This window comes from Bos indicus, chromosome 22 (genome assembly GCF_029378745.1).
Source record: "Bos indicus isolate NIAB-ARS_2022 breed Sahiwal x Tharparkar chromosome 22, NIAB-ARS_B.indTharparkar_mat_pri_1.0, whole genome shotgun sequence".
In the NCBI taxonomy this organism is placed as follows: domain Eukaryota; kingdom Metazoa; phylum Chordata; class Mammalia; order Artiodactyla; family Bovidae; genus Bos; species Bos indicus.
Genome location: NC_091781.1, coordinates 15,498,664 through 15,521,353, shown reverse-complemented (window position 1 = coordinate 15,521,353; position 22,690 = coordinate 15,498,664). Strand labels below are relative to the sequence as shown.

Here is a 22,690-nt window from a genome sequence, read left to right as displayed (position 1 = left end):
GCCCAAGGTAAAATTCGCCTTTAAAAAAAGAATTATGACAATAATTTTCAAAGAAAGCAAAATCAGTCAGTAGGAAGATAAGTTCCACTTGACATTTGGGTACATCTTTTCCCTAAATCACTTGGAACATCAGTGGCCAGAAGCCCCATTTAAGTGAACCTGGTAACTTCCCTCTAAGGGTTAGGACCACATTTCCTGTGCAGAAACCTTCTTGGACAACTGAAAACTGCCATTCGCCCAGCAAAGGAAAATGAACAGAGACTGGAGAGTATGTCAAATAAAAATACCAAAATAACCCACATTATTTGCACCATTAATAGTTCTGAATCTAAAAAGTAAACGCTACTTTTATTCTCCAGGCTAGGGTTAGCTCTCCTGTTACCTTCTGTCCTAACCCAGTCCATCCCAAAACAGAGACACAAACTGCTCACTGGGAAGCTATCTGTTGTGCTTCAGTAAAATTTGCTGGGTTTTTTTTTTTTTGGTATGGGAAGATGATGTTGAAAACAGAATAACTGGTCTTCCTCACAGTTCATCAACTTCATTTCCTAACAGCTAAAACTTTACTAACTGATCATTTTTCAAATGCAACAATCAAAACCATGAAGTCACTGTTTGCTCTAGTTCACCATTTTTATTTACACAACCATCTTTTTCCGAGACCGGCAACGTGAAGCGAAACAAAAGGCAAAGGTGCCTTGCTGGTGACCACCCTCTGCCATTTTCTTTTGCAGAGGGTCTTCTCAGTAGTAGCCAGGTACCACGTGGGGCTTCTTCACAGTTTCAGAGAAGCATCCCTTGTAGTAACACAGCAAGAAAGTGCTACGGCTGATGGTAGTTACTGTTGCATAGTTCAATCACCTTACAGAACGTTTGTCATATAACTTCAAGTATGTAAGTTATTTAATCAACACAAAACTCTTCCAAAAAAAACAACAACAACCAATATTAGCTGACTTCTGGTGCCATGAGACATAATGGCACCACCAATTTTTATATTTTAGTGGTAAAAATATAATCCAGTTTTAGCACCTGTCTGTAAGAGTTAGATGAAAATATATGATTGGCTTACTGGAAGGTAATAGTCTTAATGTCCCCTCAGTGAGGGAATCTGTTCCTTCTGCTGCATCCTGGCTCACAGAAAAGAATAACAGTATTAATGGGAGAGAAAAGCAGAGACTTTTAGTTAAGGTTTTTCAGCACATGAAATACTCAGAGAAATCAATACTAGAAATCAGTTTCCATCTTCCTAACCAAAACCCTGTCTCAATACTTCATTTCAAAAACAAAGTGACATATTCTAAGAAAATAACAAATTTTTACATAAAAACACTGAATTTTGAGTAACTCTATCAGTTATTGGACACAGTATATATAAGCAAGGAAAATAAAGTGCACCTTTGGAGTATATAAAATAATAAACTCAGAAAACCACTTGTTAAAATTGGCAATATAGATGGCAATATAAAAAGTACCAGACCTAGCAAAGTTAGATAGAAATAAAAATTTCAGTTGAAAAATTACAGTTTTTCAGTATGGCAGAGGGACAAATAACCTTTTATTACAGTTACTGGATTTGGAGACTCATATATTTTGATTTTGTGTAGGACAAAGGAAAGTCATTCCTCTAGAAAGCACTAACTGGTTTAAATGTGTGAGCAGCTTCATAAAGAAAACATGTGCAAAGTACAGTCAGGAAGACTGCCTGGTTCTCGTGTCAGATTCCTTACTCTGCGTCCCAGACGGTAAATTACTGCTGAGGAGTGTGTCGGCGTGTGGCTTTCCCACATCATCTGCAGTGTGCTCAGTCCACAGTGTCACAGATCTCCTTCACTTTCTGGTTGAAGTCTTCCGGCTGATCTGCATACACATAATGGCCTGCTCCCAGAATGGCCTAGGAAACCAAAAGCCGTCAGGTGGTCAGCGAGTAAAAGCATTTAAGAATGCTTTTACACACTTAAAGACACTGAGCAATGAAACTGACAACGGCTATACATGAATAAAACAGGAAAGAAAAAGCAATACTAATCCTCAGTGACTAGTATATATTTGATTAAATAAAGGATCTGAGAATAAAGAGAAAATCCAGTGAATCTTAGTAAAGTTTTAAGATGCAAAAATAACATTCTAGGTTGATCTTTAACAGTAGGGCGGACAGAAACACTAGCCAAGGTGAGAATGTGCTGCCTTGGGAGGTGGGAGAGATGGTACTGGACCCGTCTGTCCCTCATTTGGTCTCTCCCACCTTAGAGATGCTGTGGCTCCAAGACTGACAAGGCCCCAAGAATGGTGATTTGCTGTCTGGACACGAAGATTTGTTTGGATCAAACCCTGCCCCCATCACACATGACTACAGGTCTCTGACCAAGATGTGAAGGCACAGGGATGACCAGAGGGCTCAATGAAAGCAAAGGTAATAGAACAGACTTCATGTGCAACTGAGAACCAAAACTACATCACACACTTACTATCGTCTTCACGTATGACTGTGGTCGTAGTGACTGGATGCTGGTGCCAGAATCGCCATCCATGCAGGATCGGGCGCCGAAGATCACGGAAACTGGAATGTCAGGGTGCATTTTGCCAATTCGCTGGAGCATTGGCCTTTTTGCCCATCCATAAGGGATAGTCATGTTTTTGAACGCAGTCTCACCACTTAAAGAGAGAAAAATCACATGCATGATTCTGGGGGATAAGTGCACATCACACTCTCACCTCTATTAAAACACGCTCATATTCAGATTCTCCCCCATTTAAGAAAGACTGCAGCTTGCACAGAAAATAATTTACTAGGAAGTGTAAGGAACCATCCTCACAGAAGATATACTTTTTTGTTAGATAAAGAAGGATGTTTTAACCTCTAAAAAAGAAATCTCTTACAAAAAATGATCCTCCTCCAAATCAAAACATGTAACCCTAAGTCCCTAACTATCAAATTTCCTTTGGGGAGAGTGGAAATATACTTTTCCCCCACTCTAACTTATTCACAAGGCAGCTTCTCCACAGGTTCATGACACCAGCTTTTTACCTTCAATGGCAACATCAACACCAAAATAAGAACAAATTCAGATTAAGTATTCTTTGTGAATTGTTACATATTTTAAATTTCTGCATATTATGATGTTTGACACCTTTGAAAACCTTTTTTAAAAAAACAAATATATATTTATTTATTTGGATGCACTGGGTCTTCGTTGCAGTATGTGGGATCTCAATCTTTGCTGCAGCATTTGGTATCTTTAGTTGTGGCAAGTGGGATCTGGCTTCCTGACCGGGGATCGAACCTGAGCTTGGGAGCATGCAGTCTTAGCCAATGGACTACTAGGGAAGTCCCCCTAAAACCTGTTCTGGCTGGGAAGAGACTGCCTCTTGGGGTTAACTTATTTTTAGAGATACCAAAGGACTCAGCTGGGACCACCCCTTCATATGCAAACTAACTAACATGGAGCTGTGCCTCTTCTGTCTGGCCTGAACATCCCAGGAGGTGATGTTCCTCTGCCTTAGTCATCCCAGGGCCAGGTGCCAAACAACTAGAAACCACCTGGATATCTTAGAGCCCACTGAAATAACTTAAGCAGTCCATCCTACGCTGCCCACCCTGCACTGCCTGCATCTCCCGCAGAACCCAGTAAAGGTTCCCTCCTGGAGTTCCCCTCACGCCTGTCTTCTGCCACCTGATCAGAACCTGCTGCATCTTCTGTGAGCCTTCCTCAGTGACCTCGCTCCAGGACCTGTGAGTATACTAAACTTTGTTCTCCTGAGCGTCTCCTATGTCCTCTCGTGTGGGCCACACCTGACTGAGCGTCACATAAAAGAATACAGAACGTCTGGCAAACTCCTCAGACAAATCCACTCTGCGGTCACTTCTCTGGTCTCTTTGTGGTACTAGGCATACTTGTGAATGGCCATTTGTGAATTCAAGTTCCACCACAGGATAGGCCACAAACTAGGCCTACATGGGCACACGTGATTGTGAAATGTGAGTAGGTGAAGAACAAAACACTGAAACCACACAGGAAGACAGATGAGTTCCCTGGAACAGGTCACTAACGATTGCTGGGACAAGTCAGTGAAGTGTTCAGACGAATCCACCCAAGTCAAGTGCCTGGTGAGTCACAAAACATCAATCACTTGCAGACTCCAAACCTCTGCAGCCTCCCTCCCCTTTGGCAGACAACCTATAACTTACTTTATCAAAAAGATGGAAGCTACAGCTATACCTCCAGTGCTCTCATGGCCTCAATCTTTTTAATAAAGTAGGTGTACATATTCTTTGAGAGAAGTGGTGTTAGTTGCTCAGTCGTGTCTGACTCTTTGCAACCCCATGGAAGGTAGCCTACCAGGCTCCTCTGTCCATGGGATTTCCCAGGCAAGAATACTGGAGTGGGTTCTCATTTCTTTCTCCAGGGGACCTTCCTGACCCAGGGACTGAACCCAGATTTCCTGCCTTGGCATCAGATTCTTTACCATCTAAGCCATCAGAGAAGCCCTGAGATGAGTGAGAGAGGCAAAGAAAAAAAAAGGGAAGGAGCTATTTCTGCATCTCACCTCTCAGCCTTTCACCCAAGTCTGGATTAGAAAGGATGAGAAACCATTTTTATATTTTTAAGTATAGTCTATGGCCCACCTCTACTGGAATCATCAGAAGCGTCTGGTAAAGATGCAGCCCAGAACCACTGAATCAGTCTCAGAGACAGGGTTCAGACACCACATTTCTGATAAACTACTTCAACAATTCTGGTACAGAAAGAAGAATGGAAATCAGAGCTCTCACCATCACACTCCGTTCTTGATCCTCTCCATACCGACTCTAGGCTCTGCTTTCGGGGCTCCTCCCAGCTCCTCAAGACTTTCAAGCTCCATTCTCTCCACTGGCACCTTGTATTTGACATCTAGAAGTCTTTTTTTTTTTTTCTTTTAAATAAGCTATACCTTTGCTTGGCTCTCTTGCTTCCTCTAGCTACTATGCTCTCTCTCCTAATCACTGTCAAAATTAATATAGACTCCCCATCCCCTCTCCGCTCTCAGTGTATCTCAGGCTGATGCACAGTACTGAAGAGGTGCTGTGTACAGAAGGGTGCCATCAGCAAATGAACTTGAAAAGGCTGCCTTGTCTCTGCCACACGCCTGGGAGATGTAAAACCCTTTGGAATAATAAATGGTTCTAAGAAGATCTATGGTATAGAAGACCATTTACTTTTGTTTACACCAGAGCTCCTTTTTTGTACAACATTCATACTCAGTTTGAGAACACTGTTTTATTTGAAATTCTTTATGATCTCTCAACTCTGGTCACCTTAATAAGACGCCAGAGACCAAGACTTCCTTCAACTTGTCCATGGGCCCCTTAAGGGAAGAAAGTACATCTGACTTTTTAATCTCTCATCAGAATCCAGTACAGTGTTTTACATCACAGGTTCTCCATGAATAGATGAGCAAATTAAGAACTACTTGTCCTTTTAAACTGAGTCATTTACATACTGATAAATATCTCCTGGACTGTTCACACATTTTCAAAAAAGAAAAGTCTAAAACACAAACTCAGTAGATTTAGAATCGAGACCCTTACCTTGGAGTCTGGACATTACAGTGGTAGATGTATTCCGTCACTGTATCATCGTCAAACATTGAAGAATACTTCCGTTTGAAATCAGGCCTTAAACGCTGTACTAGACTTAAACCTATATAATAGAAAACAAACATTTTAAGTTGTAATTAATTTATATAATAGTAGAGAAGATTTCGGGGCTTCCCTGGTGGCTCAGTGGTAAAGAATCAGCCTGCCAGTGCAAGAGATGCAGATTCAGTCCCTGGGTCAAGAAGGTCCCCTGGAGAAGGAAATGGCAACCCACTCCAGTATTTTTGCCTGGGAAATCCCAAGGACAGAGAAGCCTGGCTGGCTACAGTTCATGGAGTTGCAAAGAGTCAGACACGATTGAGTCACTAAACGATACTAAACAAGAGAAGATTTCAGTGTTTGCTTCTATAATAAATATTAAATGCTACATTAGGCATATGTTCAAATACGCACTTTAGGTTCAAAAAAGCACAGATCCTAGAAATTGCTCTCAAGTTCCCTAAGGAAAGACTACAATACGAATGAAACACTGTCATATACTGACTTACAGATATGCTTCAGGAGGTCAAAAACAGTTGCCTAAGACTTGTTTTTGTAGGAAAATAAATTATATTAAACAAGGCAGGTGAATACAACAAGGCATACCATAAAATTAACTTAATAATTTGTATCTTCTCCACATTTACAACACATTAGCATCTAAATGGTACCCCACTCCAGTACTCTTGCCTGGAAAATCCCATGGACGGAGAAGCCTAGTAGGCTCCAGTCCATGGGGTCGCTAAGAGTTCGGCACGACTGAGTGACTTCACTTTCACTTTTCACTTTCATGCACTGGAGAAGGAAATGGCAACCCACTCCAGTATTCTTGCCTGGAGAATCCCAGGGACATAGGAGCCTAGTGGGCTGCTTTCTATGGGGTTGCACAGAGGTGGACACGACTGAAGCGACTTAGCAGCAGCAGCAGCAGCATCTAAATGAAGTAAAGTGAAGTGAAAGTCACTCAGTTGTGTCTGATTCTTTGTGATCTCATGGACTGTAGCCCTCCAGGCTCCTCTGTCCATGGAGTTCTCCAGGCAAGAATGCTGGAGTGGGTTGCCATTTCCTTTTCCAGGAGGTCTTCCTGACCCAGGGATTGAACCCGGGCCTCTTGCATTTCAGGCAGATTCTTTACCATCTAAGCCACAAGGGAAGTCAAATGAAGTAAACTGGGATATAAATATTTCTGGGGAAAATGCATTCAGACTTTCTGCTTGGCACACTAGCAGTATTGCCCACTACAGTCATCCACAGTGGCTCCCACAGCCCCACCCCTGAGGTGAGAGGCAGGAGCAGGGCCCCAGAGGAAAGAGGAAGAAGAGTAGGAACCTTTTCTCAAGTCACTGTTTTCCTTCTAGGGCCCAAGGACTGGCTGGTTTCCCTCTCTGCTACGACTTCCCGTTACTGTAGCAAGGTCTTCCTTCCTTCACCTGCCTCCCTGATTCTCTGAAGGAACCACACAGCTCCACCAAGGATTCTCATGATGCAGGAGACATTCTATACCGCCCTCTCACCCTGTGTGAGCACCAACGGGAGGCAGAGGGCATGAAAGGTCCCTCCTCGGCCTTCTCCCGCCCCCGTCACTATCTCCTGATTTCCTCTCATCCTTTACTTGCCCCATTACTGCTACATGTAGAGCTATGATCAAGCAAAATCCATTTACATTTCAGACCTCTAAAGCTCTTAAGCAGCTTATCAAAGGAGGACCTGACACCTAAGCTGCTGAGCCCTACTGGGATGAGGGGTGCTGGCGCTTCAACATTATGTGAACTGTGAATTTCCAGATGTTCAAGCTGGATTTAGAAAAGGCAGAGGAACCAGAGATCAAATTGCCAACATCTGCTGGATCATCAAAAAGCAAGAGAGTTCCAGAAAAACATTTACTTCTGCTTTATTGAGTACGCCAAAGCCTTTGACTGTGTGGATCACAATAAACTGTGGAAAATTCTTCAAGAGATGGGAATACCAGACCATCTGACCTGCCTCTTGAGAAATCTGTATGTAGGTCAAGAAGCAACAGTTAGAACTGGACATGGAACAATGACTGGTTCCAAATCGGGAAAGGAGTACATAAAGGTTGTATATTGTCACCCTGCTTGTTTAACTCATATGCAGAGTACATCATGTGAAATGCCAGGCTGAAAGAAGCACAAGCTGGAATCAAGACTGCCGAGAGAAATATTATCAACCTCAGATATGCAGATGACACCACCCTCATAGTAGAAAGCGAAGAAGAACTAAAGAGCCTCTTGATGAAAGTGAAAGAGGAGAATGAAAAAGTTGGCTTAAAACTCAACATTCAGAAGACTAAGATCATGGCATCTGGTCCCATCACTTCATGGCAAACAGATTGGGAAACAATGGAAACAGTGACAGACTTTATTTTTTGGGGCTCCAAAATCACTGCAGATGGTGACTGCAGCCATGAAATCAAAAGACGCTTGCTCCTTGGAAGAAAAGGTATGACTAACCTAGACATCATATTAAGAAGCAGAGACATTACTTTGCCAACAAAGGTCCGTATAGTCAAAGCTATTGTTTTTCCAGTAGTCATGTATGGATGTGACAGTTGGACTATAAAGAAAGCTGAGCACCAAAGAATTGATGCTTTTGAACTGTGGTGTTGGAGAAGACTCTTGAGAGTCTTTGGACTGCAAAGAGATCCAACCAGTCCATCCTAAAGGAAATCAGTCCTGAGTGTTCATTGGAAGGACTGATGCTGAAGCTGAAACTCCAGTACTTTGGCCACCTGATGTGAAGAACCGGGTCACTAGAAAAGACCCTGATGCTAGGAAAGATTGAGGGCGGGAGGAGAAGGGGATGACAGAGGATGAGATGGTTGGATGGCATCACCGACACAGTGGACATGAGTTTGAGTAGGCTCCAGGAGTTGGTGATGACCTGGCTTCTGCAGTCCATGGGGTCACAAAGAGTTGGACACGACTGAGCAACTGAACTGAACTGGACTGGTGAAGAGAGGTTATCTACATCAGTACTGAGGGCATGTGGCATGGTCACCAAATCATTCTCTATGCCCTCTTCTCATTCCTGCATCCTGCTGCTCTCCACACCCCAAAGGGATGGCACTGGGACAAGGAGGGGCTGGGCCTGGGCAGAGAGGGTGGCAGAGTCTGCAGCCACCTACACAGAAGTTGCTGCCACACCCTCACCCACCCACCAGGCCAATCTTCTTTTCCTGCTAAGCGAACCTGACTTCCTTGTGTCAGTTAGGCAACAACGTGCCCAGGAAAGCAGGCCCCTCACTCGAACCCCTGGAAATAAATGAAGGCTGACTGATCAGTCACAGAAGAGTCTTCTTGGTTGATGGAAGAACATCAGGGGTGGGCAGAGACACATGGGGAAGCCTACTGGGGCTCCTAGGGGAGACCTTGTTCCCTGACATAGAGCCTTATGCTTTCCCTTCTTCTTGTTCATAGTGCTGCTTGACGAGCTGACGCTGTCTGTAATAGCAACTGCTGAACTGTGAGGTAAAAGGTCAAGAGAATCACATACGCAGACCCAGACCCTTCACCAAGGAGCCAGCTTCGAGAAAAAAATGCTAAAACCATCTGCCTCCAGACTGCTTGTTAAGAAAACAATAAAAGGCCTTCTGCTTTAGGCTGCTGAGGTCTTCTGTTACTTCCAGCCTAAAGTCCTTTTCACTGACACAAGCCGTAAGAGGGAAAGGCAGAGGTGCAGACTGTCACCATCCATGACAACGAGGTGAGTGAGGCTGAGACAGAGGAGTCGAGAGTGAAATGAACTTAAATCAGAGACTTCCCCCAAATCTTTGTAGGAAAGAACGACTTTATCTTCTTAACACTAACATTATAGGGCAAGAAAGGAATCTAAGTGATGGTTATTATCCCAGGTCATCGATTAGGTCTGGCTTTGTGACCTGTCAGCTGGATATCATTAGCTGGTTAAACACTCCCCAACAGATCACTTCCTCCCATGCCCCAGGCTAGTAGATACACTACCTGTGACATCCCTGCCTTGGCTTTTTTCAGAATGTTCAAGGTCGCCTAACCTTATCCTTAGCTTAAGACGCTTACTCCCTGGAAGGAAAGTTATGACCAACCTACATAGCATATTCAAAAGCAAAGACATCACTTTGCCAACAAAGGTCCGTATAGTCAAGGCTATGGTTTTTCCAGTGGTCATATATGGATGTGAGAGTTGGACTGTGAAGAAGGCTGAGTGCCGAAGAATTGATGCTTTTGAACTGTGGTGTTGGAGAAGACTCTTGAGAGTCCCTTGGACTGCAAGGAGATCCAACCAGTCCATTCTAAAGGAGATCAGTCCTGGGTATTGTTTGGAAGGAATGATGCTAAAGCTGAAACTCCAATACTTCGGCCACCTCATGTGAAGACTTGACTCATTGGAAAAGACTCTGATGCTGGGAGGGATTGGGGGCAGGAGGAGAAGGGGATGACAGAGGAGGAGGTGGCTGGATGGTATCACTGACTCAATGGATATGAGTTTGTGTGAACTCTGGGAGTTGGTGATGGACAGGGAGGCCTGGCGTGCTGTGATTCATGGGGTCGCAAAGAGTTGGACACGACTAAGCGACTGAACTGAACTGCCTGCTAATTATCTGTAATGTTTACCATAAAAAGATTCCTCTTTGAGGAGAGGAGCCTGGTTTCAGTCATCTTTAGGCATTGACTGGTATTTTTTAGAGGAGGAGGAGAAAAAGTAAGGTTTGTTTTTGTTTTCAAGATTTTAACTAACAATGGTAGTTCAGCAAATACACCTCTGTTGTTCTCTATAAACATTGTGCTCTCCAGGGATACAGATATGTGGCATTCCAGGTGGCACAGTGGTAAAGAATCTGCCTGCCAATGCAGGAGATGCAAGAGATGCAGTTTGATCCCTGGGTCAGGAAGATCCCCTGGAGAAAGAAATGGCAACCCATTCCAGTATTCTTGCCTGGAGAATCCCATGGACAGAGGAGCACGGTGGGCTACAGCCTGTGGGGTCACAAAGCGGGACACAACTGAGTGACTGGGCACAAACACACACACAGGATACAGGTGTAAAAGCACTCACCAAACGGCCCTGCAATCCTGAGGCCAGCTAAAGGGTTAAAGGGAGTCAATGCTGCTCCCAAGGCTCTGATCCAAACTGGAATTGGTCTCTCTTGATCAGCAAGGTCTGGTCGTTCAGAAAAACCCCAAGGCTCCACTAAAATGAGATGACTAACCCTGTACGGGAAAGAACAGACTAAAGATCATTTGGCAAATTCACCCTACGACTAGAAAGAACTTACATGATTTATAAAAAGGTAGAATGAACCTCTTTCAAACACCTGGCATTGAAGAGAAAACTGAGGACTGAACAGGCTACCTCTCGCTCTTATTATATGTGAACTGATGAGATTCGGTAGAATTTGAGAGGTGTCTGGTAGAAGGAGGGCTTCATATTTAATCTATCTAAATACAGATAATAATGGATGTGTGAGAGGGTATATGATAACTGTAACTATTCTTGAGAATCAGAAAAGACAGTATTTGTTGTTTAAGCTACACTCTGGCAAATGATATGGTTCCATATACCTCAATGTTGACACTGCAGAAATGACTGGAGATTAATACTACACTCATAAAATAACTTCAGGCACCAAAAATAGTTATTTCCTATGAGCCAAATCATTCTACAAGTTTAACAAGCATTAGGACTTTGGGTGGATTCAAAAGGACTTTGAATGAACTTTTCACAAACATGAAAATAATACTATGGGCCAAAAATACACCCCCTAGTTTGGGATTTCAGTTTGATGTACAGGAATGCATGTACCCTACCCATAACATCATGACATCCTGGCATGAGATTCTGTTCATAATTCTTTCCTAATTTTCTTCTTTAGTGATTAAAGAGACAGAACCCCTTCAGTTCGAACTCATATCAAATTGCTTCACGGCATCAAGAGTTTTAATTTTTCCATCTAATGAAGCGTCTTTCCGACGAGGGAAACCCAGGACCACGTCCTCATGATTGCATCACAGTACCACACATCAACTGTAGCCAAAACAGCCAACGGATGTCAGCAAAGATCTCCCAAGGATGAACGGACACTGATTCTGAAGTCCCTTTCCTAAGTCCAACTGAAATAGAAACGTAAAGAAACCAGAATATGGGAACAGATAGCTATTATTCCCAATGCAAAAAGTTTTATTATTTTTGGATTTCCCCGGTGATCCAGTGCTCAACAATTCACCTGTCAATGAGAGGGACATGGTTCAATCCCTGGTCTGGGAAGATACCACGTGCCACGGAGCAACCAAGCCCGTGCGCCGCAACTACTGAGCCCATGTGCCTAGAGCCTGTGCTCCACAACAAGAGAAGCCACTGAAATGAAGAGCCCACGCACGGCAACCAGAGTACCTCCCGCTCGCTGCAACTACAGAAAAGCGCGCATAGCGGCCAAGATCCAGAAAAGCCAGAATAGATAAATAAATAATAAAAAGTTTTAGTATTTGTGTCAGCACAGATTAGTTAGTAATGAGTACTTTGCTATGACAGCATTTTCTCAGACAGAAAGCTTCAGAGAACAGACCCAGAGCATAGAGCTCCATGGACTCTTGGAGAATACTCAGCCCCATCTTTCATCTCATGACATGAGAAGAAAGCTGAGATGTACTGTGTGACTCATTTGACAGGAATTATTTACTTTTAATGTATGTGTGTGTGAGTGCTCAGTCACTTGGTCGCATCCGACTCTTTGCAACCCCATGAACTATAGCCCGGCCAGCTCTTCTGTCCATGGGATTCTCCAGGCAAGAATACTGGAGTGGGTTGCCATTTCCGTCTCCAGGGGAGCTCCCCGATGCAGGGACTGAACCTGCGTCTCCTGTGTCTCCTGCACTGGCAAGTAGTTTCTTTACCATTGCTCTTCCTGGGATCCAAACTCATATAGTAATCCAGAACCCACCTTCTAATATCCCAGAGAAGACAGCTTGATGGGATTGTCAGTTCACATCTAGGCTTAAAGAATGGTTCTAGCCAGACAGCATATGAGTCAGCTTATCAGACATCTATATCGAGATTCAGAGACTAATGCAAACTGCAAGAAAAACAAAGAACCAGCAAAGCAGGAACAAGAGAACAGTTCATCAGTTTCAAAACATAAAGAAGCATTCTTCTCCAGCTTAGTCATTACAGTAGGTCTTGAGTCTGAAGATGATGACCAGATTACAGCCTCCAGGCCTAAGACGTAGGTAACACCTGCTCCAACATGCTTATGGGACAGCTGAGCCTATATGCCAACAATGCTATACTAACCAGACATTCATGTGACATAAGTCAGCCACCAGCCAGTAATAATACAACAAAACAGCCAGATCCAGAACCAAAATGTACAAAGGAGTTTACAGGACGTACTAGGAAACAAGGAAAAGGACAAGAAAGAAGTCAGTACACAAAGGAGACATTCTCAAGATGCAGTTACCCCAGGTATTTCCCATTAGTTACAAGCTACTGAGGGAAGGATGGAGCACAGAACAATGAACTTAAATGCCTCTAACTGGGTCAAATAGAATACTCAGTCTTTCATCTCAAGAGGAACCAATAAGAAATGCTCAGCCCAGCTCCACATGGTCAGGAGACAGCCAGGCAAGATCAAAAGCAAGATGATCTGAAAACCTTTGAGTGAAAAAGACCAGATGTAACCTATTCTGTTGTGACTTGGAATGATCTCTTTGCTAAACACTTTCTAAGTTAATAAAAGTTTTCATAGTGTCCTTTTCCTTAGTTTATAACAAATACCTATAAAAAACAGACTGTCTTTGTACAGGATCCTGAGTTGTTGTTGTTTAGTTGCTAAGTCATGTCCAACTTTTTGCAACCCTGTGGACTGTAGCCTGCCACGCTCCTCTATCCATGGGATTTTCCAGGCAAGAATGGAGCAGGTTGCTGGTTCCTCCTCCAGGGGATCTTCCTGACCCAGGGATCAAACTGTCTCCTGGATCTCTGCTACTTGGCAGGTGAATTCTTTACCACTGAGCCACCGGAGAAGCCCATGGGATCCTGAGTGGCAGGAGCCAGAAGTAAAAGAAAATTAAAAAGGAACAGAGAGATATAAGAAAGGAGATGGTATCTTTGGCTACTTTTGCTGGTTTACTCTACTCTCCCTCTGTTGCCACCTTACGGTGCTCGGACGCTGCTTGATGAAGATTCTGTAGTGTAGCATGGCAGCCTAGGACACCTCACACAGTGCTTCCTGCTTGTCATACAGCACACCAATCTACAGGTAAAATCACAGGCAACCTGTCTAATTATTACACATCATGGTACGAGGACTGAGATGAACTAAGGTCATTTTGCGGAAGGAACATGGGGTTTGTGCCTCCATATGGAATAATCTATTAGTCAGTTTGTAACTTCCCTGCCCATCCACCGCACTGCTCTTCCAGAATGGCCCAGGGGTCCCCCTAGCACAGGGCCTTTGCGATTTCTGTCCCTACTGCCTAGAGTGCTCTCCTGCTACTTTCCTTTGAGACCTCCACGTCAGCTGCAGTTGTACTTTAGAGGACCACAATGGACCCTGAGCCAGAGCCAGGTATTCATTAAGAGATCTCACAGCTGCCATGCTACTCATGTGGTTATTTCTGTCTCTTCCCCCAAGGCACTGTAAGCCTTACAGGCACACAAAGTCACTCAACATTATTTAAACACACACAACCTGCTGGATTATAATGTTAGAGTGTTTCATTCAACACTGGTATTTCAATGGAGGATTTAGCCAGGTACTTTTACATGAAGTATCACAATTGCTGAATCTTTGATTACTGATTCTTGATAATCAGTATCAAGAATCTGGGAAATATATGGGGTCACTGCCACAAGGTAGAACAACTTTTATGGACAGAGGCACTCTGCTGCTCATAGAGATCAAGCACACAGGTTGACCTAATGTACCAAAAACTGGAAAAAATCAGTTTTTACTTGTTCTCTATTATTGGAATCCTTCCAAAACAAGTATTTTAATCTAGGAATTTTTGCTCTTTTCCCCAAACCATCCTATAAGAATAAACCAAGAATGAAAGAACGGGGCTGCCCATAAAAGACAGGATTAATATATACAGATTGGGACTTAAGTCCCAGTAAGTAAAAAAAATGTTGTCTTTGTGGTTTTTTTCTCCACGCATAGAAACAACAGAAGTTAAAGAGCTGTGTGTGGTTCTCTTAGGAGAAAAACGATGAAAACTATATCTGTCATACCTGAGGCGGCAAAGCAGAAAGTGGTATTCTCAAAGTTCACTCAAAAAAAAAAAAAGAAAGACAAGATGCACAATGAGTGAAGGAAATTAACTGAATTTCATTTGGTCTCTATTAGACCATTTTCCCCTTCCTCTCACCCTCCCACCAAAGTCTTTGTGAAATGCAAAAATTTATTTTAAACTCATGACAGCATAATAAAAATGGTCCTTGTAGGGGAGGCCATGCACATGTAAGAACAGGGATTACATATGGAATCTCTGTACCTCTCTCTCAAAATAATTAAACAAAAGTTTTTAAAAAGGTGCTTGGATCAAGTTAAAGTTGGATAAGTGACATTTAGAGTAGGTAGTTCCTTACAATACAAAACAGACTACTCTACTGCACCAGAGGAAATACATATATGCCACCCAGCAGCTTTTCTGGCTCAGGTAAAACCTCTCAGATCACACAGACGGTGACCCTGACGACCACCCATATGTTTAGTATGAGTGCAACTTTGCTAAACCTCACTGACTGTGAGCCTGCTATAATTATGAACAAATGTAGGTGGCCATCTCTTGTGTTTAACTACGTCTGGATCTGTGAATCTGCTGAATTGTTCAGTTAGCCATAACATCAGATCTTCTATGTAAATCTGAACTAATCTGCTCCATCAGAATGCAGGAGGAAAAATTTCTGTAAGGTAAGCAATTGGCACCAGTAGGGACCATTAACAGTAATCAGAAAAAACACACCGCCTTCACTCATGACTTGGGATCTCTGAAAACCCAAAGAACCTTGTTATTGTGAAATCCACTTGTGTTTCAAGATGCAATTTTTACACAGTAAAAAATATAGGCCTTCATATCCAACATATTCTGTAGAGTCTCACTCAATATTTAGCAGCAATCAGCCAATTTAAACCTGCTAATTATTTCAAGCATTCTCTCATTCATCCATTGCTAATACTTAGTGGTTCTTGGTCCTCATACAGTAGTTCACATTTATGAGGCACAAACATTCAAGAATAATTTTCTAAAACGTAGTCAGTTCAACACAGGGATCACTGGCTTTATTTTACATACTTGTTCTGCTCCCTTATTCTCTTTTATAGATGGTTTTCAAGTGGTTATTCCCTTCTAAATCACTGAAGCATCTTATTTCTTCAGAGCATTTCCCAACTGCAAGTGAAAATCTCACCAAGTGACCTAAATGGCAGATAGCCATGAAGGGTCAGGAACCTGTGACATATGGTTTCATGACCAGAGCCTGGCCCACTGAGTGCCACGTCCTACCTCCAGGGAATAAATACCACAAGACAGACAAGAAGAATGGACTTGTGGACACAGAGGGAAAGGAGAGGGTAGGATGAACTGAGAGAGCAGCACTGATATACACACGCTGCCACATGTGAAACAGACAGCGAGTGGGGCGCCGTTGTGCAGCACCAGGTGCTCTGCTCAGGGCTCTGTGATGACCAGAGGGCTGGGAAGCGGGGTGCGGGGGAAGGGAGACTCAGAGGGAGGAGATATATGCATACAGAGAGCTGATTCACACTGTTGTACAGCAGAAACTAACACAACACTGTAAAGTAATGACACTCCAATAAAAGCAAAATAAATACCTGACCAGAAACAGAGGAAGCCCAGCCTCCACAGATAACCATGTTGCCTTACACCAGAAGAGTAGTCACTCTTCCCCATACAGGCAGTTGTTTATCACTGAGAGTAGGACTTGATAAAAGACAGTAATCCCAAAAAGCCAAGTAGAAGAAGGAATCTGGATTTCTTTTGAGAACACAGACCTACCAGTTAGCAAAACTGTTTTACCCTCCAGCAGAGAGGACTGCGCTGTGTCAACAGCACCTGCAGTTACGCAATGGGACGGCCTGACAGGCGCCCCCACACACTCTGAAAATGACCATCATCCCATTCACAGACGTCAGCCTCAAAGTCGGTCACAATTCCGGATTAGTCCATTCCTCCGGTGGAAAAACACACTGGCAACACAAAAATGTTGACAATTTTTTGTTTTCTTTCCAAAAAGATGAACAAAACAAAAATGAGCTTTGCTTCAATTTTCTGGGCACTCCAATGTGACCTCCTCTCAGATTCAGTTCAGTTCAGTCTCTCAGTCGTGTCCGACTCTTTGCGACCCCATGAATCGCAGCACGCCAGGCCTCCCTGTCCATCACCAACTCCCGGAGTTCACTCAGACTCACGTCCATCGAGTCAGTCATGCCATCCAGCCATCTCATCCTCTGTTGTCCCCTTCTCCTCCTGCCCCCAATCCCTCTCAGATTAGCAACATAAATAACAGGAAACAGCATAAGAAAATACGGTAAAGGAAGGAGGAGATGCTACAAAGATTCTGAAGTAAACAATCATTAATTGAATGACTCTGAAAAAAAAATTCTATAGCAATAAAGGTTAGGGCACAGTAGAATAAAAATGCTACAAGATATAATGTGGGTATATTTTCTGTAGCTTAGAGATGAGGAAACTAAAATTTAGAGTTAAGTGATTTCCTCTAAGCCTTAAGACAGCACGAGAGCCTATGTGTTCTAATTTCTCTGGTTTCTTACTGCTGCTTCCTGAAACCTAGAAAAGACTAGGAAAAGCCTGCTGGATCCATAGGTCTAATGATGATAATAACTGTAAATAATAACAGCACAACAGTTTTTACTTGTGGCTTAAATTGTGTATGTTCTAATAAATACAAAGTCCTTTCACAAGCCTCCTACGTAGCAGATATAACAGGAAAACCTGACAATATTATTTCTGCTACTAAACTGGCCATCAGCTGTGGCTGTTCGACCTACAGGGTCCTTTAAGAGAATGTCTGTTTTCAAAGGATCAGACACCAACCACCACCAAAGAGGGGAACTGGAAACGGATGCCTGGGTGCCTCTCTTCTGACACCCCTACTCACCTGGATGGGTACTTCAGTGAGTAACCAGCAGCCAGGAACCCACCTAGGTTGTGTCCAAGCAAGATCATTTTGTCCAGTCCAAGGGCACATCGCCACTCTTCAATGGATTCCACAAACTGATTCTCCACTTCTTCTGCGTCACTGTCAAATCTGGGTCGACTACTTCGTCCAAAGCCCAGCAGGTCAAAAGCATAGACAGGTCTATTGGTGCAAAGATCGCCAAAATTCAGTGCCCAGAGTCCAAGACCTCCTCCAAAACCATGGAGGAGGACAAGCGGAGTCTTATTTGAAATATGAGAGAGCTTCAGCGTCCATATTTTATTTCCATTAGATATATGAACAGGTTCTTTTTTGTATGTGCAGGGGACACCTAACAGAAACATAGAAAGAGAAATTGTTTAGCCTCACGACTTCTGAGAAGGGGAGTAGTCTCAGAGCAACGGGAAATTAATCATCTAGGAACCACCTAGTATGCATTTACATGATTTTAGCCTTTATTATGTCAGCCCTTAAAAAAAATGTACACATTTTATTGAACCAAGTAATTCTTAATGACCATATCTCACACTTTCGTAGGAAGAGCTATCTCAGACAAGTCTCAAGTACCTGTGTCCTAGGTTTCCTGGCAAGTCATATTAGCTCTTTGGACTTCCTTCCACATCCATCAGTGGAGGGTGCTAGACAGGGACACAGTGGTCACTGAATCCATTATTTTAAGGTCTGTGGCTTTACCGACAATAACAAAGTAATAGTACCTTGTATGTGTAGGACACTTGAAGATTAAGCATTAAAGATTGAAGTCAGACTCAAAAGAAATACTTTTTCCTAAAACGTCATCATGAATTTAGGGAAGGATTAACAGTATGCGTATTGAACATGTGTTGAAATCTGAAGTCACCACAAGGTTTAGTAGAAAAAGATCACAGGGCATGGCAGGAACTCTTCAATGGGAGTGCTAGGTAGTCTGAGTTCAGATCCACAAAAGTAAATACTCCAGAGAAAATAAATAATCACAGTTGTGTAGATAAAACATCTTTCTTATCCTCAGTGCTACAGGACTAAATACTTTAAATTTCCCCCCAAACTGACTAAAGATGGAACTAATTTGAAATCCTTTTACCTCACATTATCAACTGAACAGCTACACTTTAGATATATCCCTTAAGGATTTGTGCATATATGTCTACAGTGGACAAATAGTGGAGAACCGCAAGTCTCTTTCCTTTAACCTGAGAAATCATTTCCGGTTTCGTCCCCACATGGTGGCCAAAAGGGAAACCCAGCATTTGTTGAGAATATTAACAAAGTCCACGTTACCTGAGTGAGGGGAAATGACAGCAGTCTGGAGAGGGAGGTGAGCTGGTGTTAGTGCCAAGCCCAACCACACTGGCATTCTGAACACAGACATTGTGTGAGTATTCCTATAAAAACTACCTGTGACCTCTATGAGAGCTCATCTCACTGTATTAGTTGGTGCTCCTGTGTCTGACATTGGAGCAGGGGCCAATTCTCCTATCTGCAGCCCTAGAACCTAGCAGGAGGAAATCATTATGTTCATCAGATACATGAAATGAGTGCCTAGTGCTCCTGCCCTTTTTTTTTTTTTTAAATCTCCTGACAAGAATTTTTTCATTTAGTAAACCACAATGACAACCTTCCCAGCTTTGGAGAGAACAAGATTACCTAATGGAGTTTCATGTTAAAAATACATGTAAAAAGGCTAAATGTCCCCTTCCAGGGATATATCCAGTTACGGTCACTTATTCCTGAATCATTCAAATTTACAACGAAATTCATTTGTGGCAGAGAAGATAAAAAATAGGTGTAAGTATCTGCACAAACATATACAATAATCACAGATGTACACCACTTAACCTCCTCCTCTAAACAAAACTGCCCAGTAAACAACATTACTTGAAAGTATATCCACAGATACCTAGGAATATTCTGGGAGTACACATTTGGGTAAACTTCAGCACTCACAAAAAACAACAAAAACAAAAAAGTTTCCATACTACTATGAATGTCAACATAAAGAATCCTACAATCCTAGAACCAGAAAGAATTCTAAGATCAACACAGCCACTTCCTCTTATAGGCAAAAACTAGAAGACTGAGAAAAGGGACTTGCCCAAGATCCTGTAAGCCCCGGCTGCAGCCCTGGGCCTAGACCAGGTTACATGGCTATACTCCACTATCTATTCCAACAGACAAGGCTGCTTGCGCTGCAGCACCTGCAGGCTGCTCCCAAAGCACAGTCTGGGGACCTCTGGTGAGTTGGGGACCCTTTTGGGAGGCTTTCCCAGGTCAAAACTATTTTCAAAACAGTCTCAGACTTTACCTGTTTTTTCCACTCTCATTCTCTGATGGGTATACAGTGGAGCCTTCCAGAGAACACATGGTAAGTGATGACCAACAGTCTAAATGCAGAAGCACATATAGGCATCCAGGGGCCTTACCTTAAGCCAGACATTAAACAGATCTGTAAACTTATAAACAATGTTACCTGTCTTGATACATTTGTTCAGAAAGTAGCTATTTTTAGAAAACGTTATTTAAACTGCATTTATTGCTAGGGTTTTAAAGTAAATTGATAAGTTATCATAGTTTAATTTATACAGTTTTAATTTTTAATACAGTAACTATTGATAGCTATAACCACTAAACAAAGACCCTTGGGGTACTTCTTAATTAAAGAGTATAAAAGGACCTCAAGACAAAAGGTTTGAGAACCCTTGCCTTCTTTCCACACTTACACACTTACTGATGACATGAAAAAGGAAAAAAAAAAGTTCTTTTGCCAACACCTAACACACCACAGAATCTTATCTTCAGTTTCAAGACAATGCAGTATATTGGACCTATTTTAGTAAATGGCTCAGTTCACTTATAAGAAGAAAACCTTACATTTTAAAATTTTCTCTTCAGCTTCTTTAAGGTGTGAGGTTGATGTAGGGCACCATGTGGGAAGCCAACCAGTTAGCCATCCTGACCTAGAGCATCAAAACAAAATACAAAGAGGTGAGTTCATGCTATTCTCAACTCCCAACTGTTGCCCAGGGAGAAGAAAAGCAGAATAGAAAGTTCACTGTGTGATGAGGAAGCTGTCTGCAGGTGACAAATTCACCAAATAGGTACATAGCACTGTGATAGAGAACTGAGATACGGAGACCTTCAACCTGAGAACCTCCATGTAGATCTCAAAGTCCATCTTACCTTCACGGATAGTCACACTCCACACAGTCAAGTAGACTAAAAATGGACAGAACAAGAAAAGAGAAAAAAGGCATCCCCCCACCCCACTGCAAGACAGTTTCTCATCAGGGTGGAAGTACAGAAAGTCAAAGACCATGAGTTCGATCATTTCAATGGCAGGTTCACAGCAAATATAAAACACACTTTCTATGAGGGCAGAGAGAAGAGAAACCTTATTAAAGAATGAGATTAAAAAAAAAAAAAAAGGCTTCAAATCTTATGGTTAAGAGTAGAACACATTCCTAAAACAAACGCAGAGGTCGGGCCCATGTTCAATCTACCATAGCATGACCCAGTTAACTATTAAAAGCTTTGGATTCCAGCAAACAGCAAATGATGAGAATGTCCCAGGCATCTGGAGAAGATAGCTAGAGAGAGAACAAGCAAGCAGGCCTTGGGCAAGAGGTGAGGAAAGGCACAGTGAGGCTGGTAGCAAAGCAAACAGAGGAGGAGCCTTCAGATCCTGACTCAGCAGCAGAACGTAGGCACATCCTGGCACGACTCGGGGCATCAGCGGTCACCTGACAGTCCCCAAGAGCTCAGCACCTACCAGTATCGCTTAAAGTGTGACCTTTCTCATGAGAGGAAATGAATTCGAGAAGACGAAGCAGATTCCAGAAGAGACGCGACAGCCAGAATGAAGGCTCGGGCAACAGGGATGGAGACAAGAAGGTGAGGAATAAGGAAAAATTAAACCAGGTGAGGGTAAGAACTTAAAACTAGAAGATGAATAAGTCCTGGAGATTGAATGCATGGCATAGTGATTATAGTCAACAATACTGTACTGTAGACTTCGTAACTAAGAGACTAGATCTTAAATGTTCTCACCACACACAAAAAAGAGAATTGTGTGATGTGGTAGAGGTGATAGCCAAGCTATGGTGGGAATCATGCTGCAATATATAAATGGATAAATCAACACACTGTATATCTTGAACTTAACAATGTAACATGTTAATTATATCTCAATTTTAAAAATAAAAAAAGCAAAAAAAATCTAATGTAAGAAACAGGAGACCCAACAATTCTAATACATGATAGAATGAGCTCACTCTACAGTTACTTATTAAGCACACACTATCTTTACGGAACTATTCTATTCACTTCAGGCGTATCAGTTACCAAACAGAGCTAACAGTGATTTATTCTCCCTAAAGGGATCAGGATGTTGTTTTTGGACTGGATCTTCAAAAATAGGGTGTTTCTTTCTTTTTATTTAAAAAATATATTTTATTGAGGTATAGTGGACTTACAATGCTTCAGGTGCACAGCAAGGTAATCAGGTATACAAGGTATACAAATACACACATATTATTTTTGAATTTATTTTCCATCATAGGTTATTACAAGATATTGACTACAGTTCCCTATGTTATACAGTAAACCTTTGTTGCTTGTTGCATATCTATTTTTTAACTAGAAATCTAGCATTCTATTCATACTAAGTCAAACAGAATCAAAATGTCATAATTTTTCCAATTAGGCAAAAATTCATGTTTATCAAATACATATATCATACATATATATATATATATGTATACAAAAGCTTTTCTACTACACTTGATAAAGGCTCAAGAAAGAACATCCCCCCAAAAAAGAAGAGATGGAGAAACTGGAGAACATAAACTAAATGAAATGGGAGCACTGAATATGAAACAGAAAAAATGAAACAAACTAGATAAAAGT

At 42.3% G+C, this 22,690-nt stretch overlaps 1 protein-coding gene across 3 annotated transcripts in view; it reads right to left on the bottom strand.

The window, feature by feature from the left end:
* Positions 1-1,538: 1,538 nt before the first annotated feature.
* Positions 1,539-22,690, bottom strand: part of ABHD5 (abhydrolase domain containing 5, lysophosphatidic acid acyltransferase) — a 40,880-nt gene continuing 19,728 nt past the window's right edge. For 2 of the 3 annotated variants that reach the window (XM_019984826.2, XM_019984825.2), the window contains exons 2-7: positions 20,657-20,742; positions 17,750-18,119; positions 10,670-10,824; positions 5,570-5,681; positions 2,469-2,655; positions 1,539-1,894 (exon numbers count right to left, since the gene is read on the bottom strand). In XM_019984826.2, coding sequence (XP_019840385.1) covers positions 1,805-1,894; positions 2,469-2,655; positions 5,570-5,681; positions 10,670-10,824; positions 17,750-18,119; positions 20,657-20,742 — 1,000 coding nt within the window. In that variant the 3' untranslated portion in view covers positions 1,539-1,804. Of the gene's footprint in view, positions 1,895-2,468; positions 2,656-5,569; positions 5,682-10,669; positions 10,825-17,749; positions 18,120-20,090; positions 20,209-20,656; positions 20,743-22,690 lie in introns of those variants that run through there. The other variant, XM_070776192.1, reaches the window with a different exon arrangement.